This window comes from Gavialis gangeticus, unplaced genomic scaffold (genome assembly GCF_001723915.1).
Source record: "Gavialis gangeticus isolate Ggan-Ray unplaced genomic scaffold, GavGan_comp1, whole genome shotgun sequence".
In the NCBI taxonomy this organism is placed as follows: domain Eukaryota; kingdom Metazoa; phylum Chordata; order Crocodylia; family Gavialidae; genus Gavialis; species Gavialis gangeticus.
Window position 1 is genome coordinate 843,516 of NW_017728996.1, and position 11,831 is coordinate 855,346.

Here is an 11,831-nt window from a genome sequence, read left to right on the forward strand (position 1 = left end):
CAATGGTGAGGCGGAGGAGAAGGGCGCGCGCCAAAGGCGCCAGTGGTGGGGCTGAGGCAGCTTCCGGGATGAGCCGGGGCGGCGTGGAGCCGGGGCAGGTGAGGGGACCCGAGCTGGCAGCACCCGTGGGGTGCCGCAGCGCGGCGGGGAATCGCGGGGTCACGGGAGCACCGGCTCGCGGGGATTTCTCGACAGGCTGTGGCCTCCCCGAGCTCCCCGTATTTTCCCTCCCTTGTCAAAAATGGAGGGAAAGCTCCGATCCGGCGATTTCCGCGGGCTGCCTCGAACCTAAAAAAAGGTCGACCCGACTGCAGCTGTGCCCTGCTTCACGTTGACATTGAAAAATTAAATGCAACGATGTTACACGACCCCAATTCCCTCACCATCGGTGGCGGCCGGACAAGTCGTAACCAAGCGTGGTGCGAATTTAACCGAGTGCGGGCAACCCCTCAACGGGTTCCTGCAAAACCTAGCGTTCAGCGAAGCCGGAAGCATTTGCTGACCCGAGGTGGCAGTCGCGACAGTTTTGAATGACCTGGTGCAGCGGCCACGAGCATCATAGCGAAATGTGCAGAGCGCTAAGTGAAATTGGGTCTCGATTTAAAACGAGCGTTACGGGCAGCCCTCGGACTTACAGTACCATTGGTTCCTGAAAATGGCATCTTAAGTGGAAACAGTGCAACTCGGACCGGTTTTTCCATAGGAAACAATGTTATAAATGGGGGATCAGTTCCTGAACAAAAGCCCGATACTCTATTTTCACCAAAAATAACCTAGGATTTTGTACTTGATCAATTATAGAGGAGTAATACAGCTACATTAATGTATTTATATTGTAAATAGCAGTAGTATTGATTTGGAAGGACTTATTTGAGGTGACTGTTGGATGTTTTGAAGGGCTCTTGGCTGGAGTCTTGTCTGCAGGTTTTTCTGGAGTCATGTCTGCTTTCTTAAAGTGTCCAAGGAAGTTTGGACAGACGAGAGATGAGCAACGCAGTGAACTTTTTCACTGACGTGGCGTCACATTGGATTGAGTGTTGTAAAGTCAAAACTGACATCATAAAATTGAAACAGGGTGTCAATTTAGAAACGTAAATGCAAAACGTTGTAAGTCGAGGACTGACTGCCTGTACGGACAACCTCTGTTAGCGCTCCAAATGGGTTCCTGAAAGACTGAGCATTAAGTGAAACGAGTGTGAAGTGAAACTGAAAGTATTTGATGACCCGAGGTGGCAACTGCAAGTGTTATAGCGAAATGCACTGAGCGCTAAGTGAAATCGGTTCCCAATTTAAAATGAGCGTTATAGCACAACAGTGCTAAATCGCCTGTATACTCTAATAGATCAGCGATGTAATAACAAAACTACGTTAAGCGAGGAGTACCTGTGTGTATAAATTGGGCCGGTCTGAGCATGGATTGTGGCAGCTTTGTCTGCTGTACAGGCAACCCCCCGCTGAACGCTGTTTCACTTGGCACTATTTTGCTGTAATGCTCATTTTAAATTGAGACCTGATTTCACTTTGCACTCAGCAAGTTTCATTATAACGCTTGTGGTCGCCATTTTGGATCATTAAAAACAATTGCAATTGCCATCTCAGGTCCTCAGATACTTCTGGTTTCACTTGGTTCTTCAGGAACCAATTCAGAGCACTAAGCAGGGGTTCCCTGTATTTCTCAGTAGCTATGTCTCTCATTGGAAATGGGTGACGTAACAGCTTGGATCTATGCAGCACCTCTTGTCTCAAAAGAGTCCTTCGTACCTGAAAATTTGCAAACACCTTTTCCTTTGCAAATCTTTGTCTGTTCTTGAATTAGCCTAATGCGTATGTGTCTTGCATAGATTCACAGATTGTAAGGCTGGAAGGGACCTCGGAAGATCATCAGGTCCAGTCCCCTGCACCATGTTCTTATTTTGAAAGTGATCGCTCCATCTGAGGTTGTTAGGTATACTTCTGGACTCTAATAATCAGTTTAAGGTGATGTAGCTGTGATAGTCCAGGAGTTATGCAAGAGGTAAACATTCTTGTGGGCTTTATCTTTTACTGGACTGATTGTATGGTTGGGATAAACATAAGCAAGCTTTTGGGTGTTACAGGACCTTTTCAGGCTCTGGGAGAGAAGCAGATATTTCGCTCTCTGCTTCTCTCCCAGAGGCTTGAGGAAGGGTGCTACAATACCGAAAGCTTGCCTGCATCTATTCCAGTCATGCAGTTTTTCCAGTAAAAGGTATTGCCCGCAAAAATTCTTGCCTCTTGTACTTCACGGTTTGTGGAAAACTTCACGGCTCATATGACCAGACTGGAATTGACTCTTAGCGGAGTGGTACAGGAGATCTTCAAAAGGAGACTGGACATGCATCTTGCTGGGGTTATTTGACCTCAGCAGTCTTTCCTGCCCAGAGCAAGGGGGCTGGACCCAATGATCTCACTAGGTCCCTTCCAGCCCTAAACTTCTGTGAATCTGTACTCAAGAAATGTTAGTGCTAGGAATTTTAACAAAGGATTTAATTTCTTACAGTTGTTACTGGTTCTTATGCCTCCCATTTGATTTGAGATGATATTCATGCTCCTCTTAATGTCAGCCTTTGTTAACCTTTCATAGTAGTATGATGACTGAATTTGTCCTCTTACAGTACAAAAGTATTTTCAGTTTGTAAAGATTGTTAATATGCTCTTTGTGTGTCTTTATCAAGTGTGTATCCATTGATTTCTTTATTTAGTGCCTTTTTTGTCTTTGTTTATTGATAGTATGGCTACTATTCCCCAAAACAACCTCCAGAAGCAGTTAGAGCTTCATTCAGCAAAAGGGGCTTGCAGTAAACTAAGTCTTCCAAAACACAAACCAGCGTGAGTATCCATCAGTCTGCTTTGCTGTTCTTCATTAAAAATGGTGCAGAAAAAGTACTGTAGCAGCCAGTGTTTCTAAATTTGGTTTATGATCTGCCAGCCTAAACTAACTGCCAAAAAATTAAACTAGAGAGTAAAATGTTTTTATGCTAACAGGAAGGAGTCTAGATCATGTGTCGTGGGGATATGTGGATCACACTATTCCGAGTATCAGAGTATGAATTATAATCTTAGTCTAAGATATGCCGAAAGTAAAAAATATATCACTTAGTTACTACAGACCTGTGTTTTTTGGGTTTTTTCAGAGGTTTTGAAAACTTAATGCTATCAAAGTCTGTCTGAGCAATGCTTGTTCAGCACCTTTGAAGACTTAGCCAAAATAACTTGAGATGCATCTTGCATTCCATAAATTATGACTTATGTCCATGAAGATGATTTATACAAAATTCAGTGACCATTGTTAACCATTAAAAACCAGAACACCATGTGAGATGGGGTGCATTATGCAGTATTCAATATGGACAGCAATTTTTTTCTGAATGAGTATACAAATTAAGTCACGTTGTGCTGTGCATATATAACTTTCAATTATTTTAAGTAAACTTCTGTCCTCCAATGTTGGTGAACTATTTTTGGTGTCAGAAATGTACCTTTCTTCCTAATTTTTGAAAAAATATGCATATTTTATATGAAATAATATATCCCATTATCTTTTATTTCAGTGGTTTCACTTTCAAAAAGAGAACTCTCGGTAATGCTGTATCTGTCAGCTTTTCCAGTGCAACGAATGTTTCTGCATTAAAAGAGAAGGATGTCAATACTTCCTTGAATAAACCTATTGCATCTCTTCCTGCATCCAAGGATAAACAGATAAAAACCAATGCTTTTTTTGTGCAAGCATCCAAGCAACAGGAAATACAACAACTTTGTGAAGACCAAGTATCAACAACTTCACTAGGATGTCTTCAACAAATTTCAAATGATTTGCCAGCTCCAGCAAAGAAGAATGTAAGCAATGAGCCCTGTGACACACCCTCTCAGAAAGTAGACTACAACTGTTCAGCTGATTCTGTTATTACCATAGAAGATGATTGGGATGATATAGATGATTTTGACTTATCTGCAAAGCAAAAGAACTACTCAAAACCATTGGTTTTATCTCCCAAGAGTCAGATTGTAAAAACTAGCAAGACTCTACAAATATCAAATTTCCCTACAAATACATTATCTAGAGCATCTAGGACTGTAAGCAGTGAGCAGAGGCTTTCAAAACCTTGTCCTTCTGAAAATAGTGTAAAACTACGGAGTGACAAACTGCCAGATTTATCAAAAAGCTCACTGATCTACATTGATTTGCTTCCTGATGATTCGATTCCCAATAACCATAAAAATACTTTATGTGAAGATCTTCAAGAGGAGTTGTCCACAGAAACTATTCTGGATGACGAAAAGGAAGACACTTGTACAGGTAAGCGGTCATCTTTTAATGTATGAGTGAGTTCAGGGGAATATTTTTATGTCCCCACACTAGGTGGCATTCTGTTCTTTCCTAGACACCTAGGTGACCAGATTTGATTCTCTTTATAGTTGTCCAAATCCCCAAAGTGTCACACATGCACAGATTAGGACTCTGTTCACACACACCATCCCTCTGGGTGGAGCAGTTATGTATGCACCCAGGAACGGAATGCCAACGTGTGCATAAGTGGCATTTTTGGGGTATGGGTAACCTAATCTGGTCATCTGGACATCCAAAGAAGAATAGAATACCTCCATTAGAGTGAAGTTCTCAGAAGGGCAGAGCTAGTTCAGGTATGTGACGCATCGATTTTGCTGTAAAAAGTGCTGCTAGTCAAAAAAACAAATGTTCTGAATTTCACAACAGTGAGCTCTTCTTTCTAGACAGAAGAATAAACATTATGTGTCTGCTGTTGGAGTAGGAAGATGTCCTTGTAGTAGCCTCCATGAGGGGGAAAAAAAGGGGGCACCTCTGGAAGCCTCACTGAGAGCCAAAAATGTCAAAGCTTTGTGTGGAGCATTAGGGTACTGTGGGTTAAAATGCTGGTTTCTGTAGGACTCACTGAACACAGGTTGCTAGTTTTAATTCACTTGGACTGCTTTCAGTTTCCAGTAAATTGCAGTGTAATATTGAGAGGTCCTGAGCAATACAAACTAATTTGTATCTATTCATCATTTTTATTTTATTTAAAATGCATCAATTGGGAGTTTGAATTATTCTTGTTAATATTTGCATCATTTCCTTATTTAAAAGCTACTGTTTCCTTTAACTTCTCTGTGTTTAGAGTGTCTCGATTGCTGTGAGGTATCTTCCTGTTCTTCGCTTGTGAAATTAATATGTACTTAGATGGTAATTTATTGATTCCTTAGCAAGTAACAAACTATACATCATTATCGTCTCACTGTTAGTAAGGTGTGAGGGTACTTCAGAAATCCTTCAAAAATACATGTTTAATTTTCACAGAAAAGGGGAAGTAATCACAATAAATGATTTAGGATAAAATTATTTAAATAAGACAGATATCCTTAGGACTTGTCTACACAGTATTTCATAGTATACCAACATAATATGTAATGCAGGTTCCCATTGCCAGTAGTGATGCAGTTATTTTTGCATAAAGGTTGCCTTATGCTAAAATTGTAAAACCATGTTTGTCTTCTTATTAAGTTTCAGGTGTGTACTTATTAAATAAACTATCTGAAACACAGTGGTATTGCTTTGTTCTTTTCCTAGTTGAATTTTAGGTTTATTCCAAATTTGAACCTACAATCTTGCTTAATAATATTAAAATATATTTTCTGTTTCAGCTGATGGAAAAAAACAGAATAATGGCAAAGTATCTCTAGGTGAGGATGAGGAGGACAGCCAGTCACTGAAAGAACTAGATAAAGGATGGGTTGAGATGCTTGCAACCCCTGGGATTGATGAGGATGATGACTATCTAGATATCATTCCACCCTCCCCAGAAGAAGTGTCTTGCATCTCAGCTTCTAGAAAAAACAATAGGTAAAGCAAGGCTTACTAACCGTGAATACTTCTCATTAGAATGTTTTAAGAATACTCTTGTAAAATCTCCACTTAGTGGTTAAATTGACTGGATGGACAGCTGTTCCCAAGACTTTCATTCTTGAGCTAATAGCAACCTAGCAGTTGGCAATAAGGATTTTTTTATTTATACAGAAAATGTAAAATCTGGTTGAGAGCTGGGTGGGTGAAAGATTGACTGATTTGGTTACTTGGCATATTGATATCTGTGTCTTAATGACTTTTCATTTTAATGCTGGCAGTTTTCTCAAAGAATCCACTGTTGAAGGAAAACCAGCAGTTAATACCACTCTGTCAGAACCTGAGAAAACCACCTCAAAACAGCCCAGCAATGGAACCAGTACAGACAATGCAGGTAAAATAAATGCTTCAGCTGAAACTTTTGTGTGTCAAATCTGTCTTGAAGGGTGTCCAGCTCCTTGTGTTTCCTGGTTTGTCATTTGCTGTCCTACAGAAGGAGCACTTGTTGATGGTGAAATCTCAGGAATAAGAGGCAGGAGACTTGGGGCTTAGTTTTCCTTCACACTGTGCCACTGCCGTATTAGGTAACCTTAGATTTATGCAGTTAGATTTTTGATTTCTTGGTACCGTATTGAAATGACTTGGACCTGATTTTTCAGAAATGATGAGCGCCCAAAAAATGTTAAATGGATTTTCCAAGATCAGTGATCACAAAAAAAAAAAAAATCACCTGAGTTTTAAGTGCTTCCTTTCCTTTCAATTTCTGCATGAGATAAGGGGTGTAGAACTGCATGATGATTAGCATGTATAGACATAGAATCATAGAATCAATGAGTTGGAAGGGACCTAGACAGATCATCTAGTCTGACCCCCTGCCATGGGCAGGAAGGAGCACTGGGGGTGGCAGGGGTCATAGAAATGACCCCCTTTCAGTTCAAGAAATGCAAGATGCTTAAAAAAGTGAGCTATTTCTGTTAATGCAACATGGGACTGAATTTAAACAGTCAGGTATCTAAACCTTGCTTAAAATAAGGTAAATGTTCTTGTGATCTACGTATATTGATTGACATCTCACTAATATGTTTAAAATACACTGATACTGGTATGTATTACATTTTTCCTGTCTCTTGGGTGATGCAAGTTATGTTTCTTGACATTGCCTATTTTATTAAAGGATGGTATTTTAATTTGTAGATAAATGCTTACCTTGGGAACAGCAGCTCTATAACGTGATGAAAAATATCTGTAATCTGGTGGATGCCGTTCCAATACATGAACTTAAGTCTTTATCCTGTGGGAATGATCTTCTTTGGCAGAGAGATTGCAGGTGTGTTTTAATGAAAAATCTTTAGTTTCTCTGTATTTATGCATTGGTACTTGTCTGTAGGTGTCTCCATCACATAGGTAAGATGGCAGGAAATACTTTTAATTGGTGTAGTGTGACTAAGGGGGAAAACATGTCCAGTACAGAAATGTTAATGTTTTGGATAGAATAATTAGGGAAGGTAAAAACAGGCTTCAAAAATCAGATCTAGACTTTTGTCTACCCCAGTAGCCTGTCTTTTGGCAAGTGGCTGGTAGTAGTTATTTCAGAGGAATCTCTTAAGAATGACTTTATAGGCAGACATAGGATAATCTCCCTGCTTTCAGTCACCTAACTTCTACTCTTCTGCAAGCATGCTGCTACATTCCCTCTTAGTAGGAGTTTTGGACTTAACTGCTGTCTGCTCTGGCACTGTTACCCACTTCATGCCCAGTTGTTTAATTCAGCAAGATACCTGCTCTTAGGGCTCTGCTAGACCTTGAAAAACTCTACAGCACATTAAAAATACAGAGCCCATGTAAATGTGAATTTCTCAATAAAAGCATGAAATGGACTGCTCATCCTGGCTGTAGGGACCTGGAGATGTAGTAGGTGATATCTTATCCAAACTTTGCATGGTTTGCAAAACTAGCATAACATACAGACATTGAAGTCTACTGTCAAACCTTTCTAAAATCTTAACTTAACTGTTCCAGGCAAGTTCTGTATATTTTGGTTCTGTTCCTAGCCGCCAGACGATGGGAATTTTCCTGGCTTGATATTTAAAATGATGTTGCTATATATTGTAACTAACTGACTTCTGCTAGTAATATTTAAAAAAAAAATCACTCAGTTTATTTAGATTTTAATTAAGTCTTTTGTTTTATTTTTCCCTTTGGCAATGTACCCTTCTTCTGAAAAAGGAAGAGTAGAAAGCATTTATCTGTGTTGTAGGACTTGTCATTTTAACATTGTCTTTTTTGTTTGTTTGTTTCCTCTCCCCACCTCACCAGGAGAAAATTGTTAACTAATTGCACAGATGCAAACAAAAGTGGTGCAGATATCCTCCTTGCCTCAAACTGGAAACCCTGTCCTGGACATGATAAATGCATGAGTGATGACGTTCTCCTTCCGTTAGGTCAAAAAAACATTTTGAGCCCTCAGGGAAATTCTTTCAAATTTACAAAATTTTCCTCTCCACCGTCTGGTGCGGTTAATAAAAGTTTCCTCTGTACAGCAAAATTTCACACTCTAGATACCTTGGATACATCAGAAACTTTGCAGCATATTGCACCAAACACCAACATCAGAGAAAACGCAGGATTTTGTTTTTCTAAGATAGATAGCAAAGAGAGAACATCACTCAGCTTTGACACTGAGATGTCACCTCCCAACCGTAGCTGGTGTGAAAAACCAGGGATGGAAAAGACTGCAAGCTGGTATTTATCCAAGGTGCCTGTCACAAGCACTGCTTTGAAAGTGCAAAATCATTTTTCTGCTGGCACTAATGGAAGAGCAGGGGACCATGCAGAAGCAACAAAGGACATAGACTTTGAACTTGATAATTTTGATATTGATGATTTTGATGAGGACTGGGATAACCCTCTAAATGATTCAGTCCCTGACCAGCCATTATACCATCCCATCAGAGAAGGTCAGCCTGCTAAATCGTTGTCAAAGCCATCTTTTACAGCCAAGGGAATTAACCATGGATCTAATCCTGCTGTTTCCAAACCAAACTCTTTCATGTCATCCAGAAACTGTTCAGGTAAATTATGATAAATAGTTATGAAATTGATGCCAGTAAAGTATTGTAAACAGTAAAATTAAGTAATTTACTACTGACTGTAAGTCCATTTTGTTGCTGTGGAAATGTGAGTACATTCTTGAATACACAGTCAGAATTTACAGGTAATATGCTCTTTTAATCTACATGTGTTCACTGTACAAGTTTGACTGTTAGCAGCTTCAGTTATCTAAACGTTGAAGTGAATGGTTTCCTGAGCTTTAACAGTTTCAGGACTGTCGCTCTAAAATTTAAACTATGGTATTTGTTACCAGGGGTCAGCAACCTACAGCTCTCAGACTGCATCCAGCCCACAGTTCAGATCCAGTCCACAAAGGTCTAATTTAGTTTGTGGGGTTGGCAGGGTGCCAAATTTAAAGGAGCCTTGATAAATCACTTACTCAGTCTCCTGCTCTATGCCCTCACTTTCAAATTTGCTGTTCTCCTTTGGCACCTGGTAACCAGGGAGGCACAGCAGGGTGTGAATCAATAGCAGGGGACCAGCAGTGGCTGGGTTGCAAGCACCTGGCCCACCACTCTAAACCTGTGGTTTTCAACCTTTTTTCATTTTTGGACCCCTTTAGAAATTTTAAATGAAGCTGTGGACCCCTTTGAATTGTAAGGGTGGGTATTCACATACTTTTGATTGATCATGGTCACCTTTTGTGGACCCCTTAGACGTAGTCTGTGGACCCACTGGGGTCTGTGGACCACAGGTTGAAAACCACTGCTCTAAAGGGTTGCAGACCCCCGTCTTAGACTATAATCAAGTTAGTTCTTCAGTATAGTCTAATGGCACATACTTGACTTGCTAAAACCAACCTTAATCTGTCTAGGAAGATACAAGGGTATCTCGACCTGGGGGGAGGTGGGTAGCGGAGTCCCCCAGGGCTCGGTCCTGGGGCCTGCGCTGTTCAATTTCCTCATCAGCGATCTGGATGATGGGGTGGAAAGTAACCTGTTTAAATTCGCTGATGACACCAAAATCTGGGGGGAGGTGAGCACGCTAGCAGGGAGCGAGAGATTGCAGAGGGATCTGGATAGGTTACAGGGGTGGGCTAACAGGAACAGGATGCGTTTTAACACGGACAAGTGCAGGGTGCTGCACTTGGGCAGTAGGAACCAGCAGCACACTTATACAATGGGGAACTCCTTACTCGAGAGCACGGAGGCAGAAAGGGATCTTGGAGTCATTATTGACTCCAAGATGAACATGGGCCGACAATGCGAGGTCATGGTTGGCAAGGCTAACCGGACCTTGTCGTGCATCCACAGGTGCATCTCGAGTAGAGCCAAAGAGGTGATCCTCCCCCTCTATGCGACACTGGTCAGGCCACAGCTGGAGTATTGTGTCCAGTTCTGTGCGCCCCAGTTCAAGAGGGATGTGGACAATATGGAGAGGGTCCAGAGGAGGGCCACCCGCATGATCCAGGGACAACAGGGCAGACTCTACAGTGAGAGACTGCGGGACCTGAACCTATTCAGCCTCCACAAGAGAAGGCTAAGGGGGGACCTGGTGACTGTCTATAGACTCACTAGGGGGGACCAGAGGGGTTTGGGGGAGACGCTGTTTCCCCTAGCGCCCGCTGGCATAACAAGGAGAAATGGGCACAAGCTGTTGGAGAGGAGGTATAGATTGAACATCCGCAAAAACTACTTCACCGTTAGGGCGGCTAGGAGCTGGAACCAACTTCCAAGGGAAGTGGTGCTGGCCCCTACCCTGGGGGTCTTTAAGAAGAGGCTGGATGCCCACCTAGCTGGACTCGTTTGAGTCCCATTTCTCTTTTTGGGGTTTTTGTTGTTCTCCCGCCCTGGCGGGGGGTCGGGCTAGAAGATCTACTAGGTCCCTTCCGACCCTTAATCTATGAATCTATGAATCTATAAGGGTCATATTCTCTGTAATTGCTTTCCTGTGGTTGATTATAGAAGTGGGAGAGAAAAAATAGTCCTTTTGCCTTTATATCAATCACAGGAAAGTGGTAAAAGATGATTTGAAATGTGTAAGACTGTCTTTGCCTCCTGTACCACGATGTCAGTCTCCAGCATAATTTAAGAAAACGTTGAAGCTGTGATAATGATTTCCATCCTCACCCCCCCCCCCAATGTTCCTGCCCCAGGCTGTTGTGCTAACTGGAATTCAGCATGTTTTGGTCCAACTCTGGAAAGCCTGTGCATGTCGATAGGGATTACAGTGGAGCCATTCTGCTGACTATTACCCAGCTCAAAGGTTACTTCCATTTTTCTATGGTCCTTTTAAGCTACTAGGGCACTACAGTGGGATTGGGGGTATATAGTGGAACATGTTCCTTTCATAGAGTTCACTTGCTGAATTCTGTTCCCTTTATTGATTTATTTTAAACACTCCTTTAAAAATGACCCCATGAATGTATGCAGTGGAGAGAAGGTTGTAAAAGGCCATGGGTTTCATATAACAATGGGTACTTATGGCTTTTTAGGTTTTATCTTTACATCTCAAAATACTTTTATAGATTTGGATGCAGTGCAGCAGAATTCAAAATTTGCTCTCAAGCTTTATTTATATAATTCTCTTTAGATAATTCATATTTTTCTGGTGAGAAACAATTGAAATGTTGGTTTTCATATGTTTTATAGACATTAGGGCTGGAAGGGACCTTGGAAGATCATTGAGTCCAGCCCCCTGCCCGAGGGGCAGGAAGTCATCAGGGGTCATAGGATCCCAGCAAGATAAGCATCCAGTTTTCTCTTGAAGGTGTTCAATGTAGGTGCTTGAACCGCCTCCAATGGCAGGCTATTCCAGACGTTGGGGGCTTGGACAGTGAAGTTCTTCCTTATGTCCAGCCTGAAACGGTCTTGTAGTAGTTTATGACCGTTCGACCTTGTCATCCCTT

General features: G+C 41.6%; 1 protein-coding gene across 2 annotated transcripts in view; it reads left to right on the plus strand.

Moving 5' to 3' along the window:
• Positions 1 to 11,831, plus strand: part of BLM (Bloom syndrome RecQ like helicase) — a 33,224-nt gene continuing 21,393 nt past the window's right edge. Inside the window, exons 1-7 of one of the 2 annotated variants that reach the window (XM_019503871.1) lie at positions 1 to 98; positions 2,749 to 2,847; positions 3,570 to 4,315; positions 5,674 to 5,872; positions 6,154 to 6,266; positions 7,067 to 7,199; positions 8,189 to 8,943. In XM_019503871.1, coding sequence (XP_019359416.1) covers positions 2,750 to 2,847; positions 3,570 to 4,315; positions 5,674 to 5,872; positions 6,154 to 6,266; positions 7,067 to 7,199; positions 8,189 to 8,943 — 2,044 coding nt within the window. In that variant the 5' untranslated portion in view covers positions 1 to 98; position 2,749. Of the gene's footprint in view, positions 99 to 1,699; positions 1,978 to 2,748; positions 2,848 to 3,569; positions 4,316 to 5,673; positions 5,873 to 6,153; positions 6,267 to 7,066; positions 7,200 to 8,188; positions 8,944 to 11,831 lie in introns of those variants that run through there. The other variant, XM_019503872.1, reaches the window with a different exon arrangement.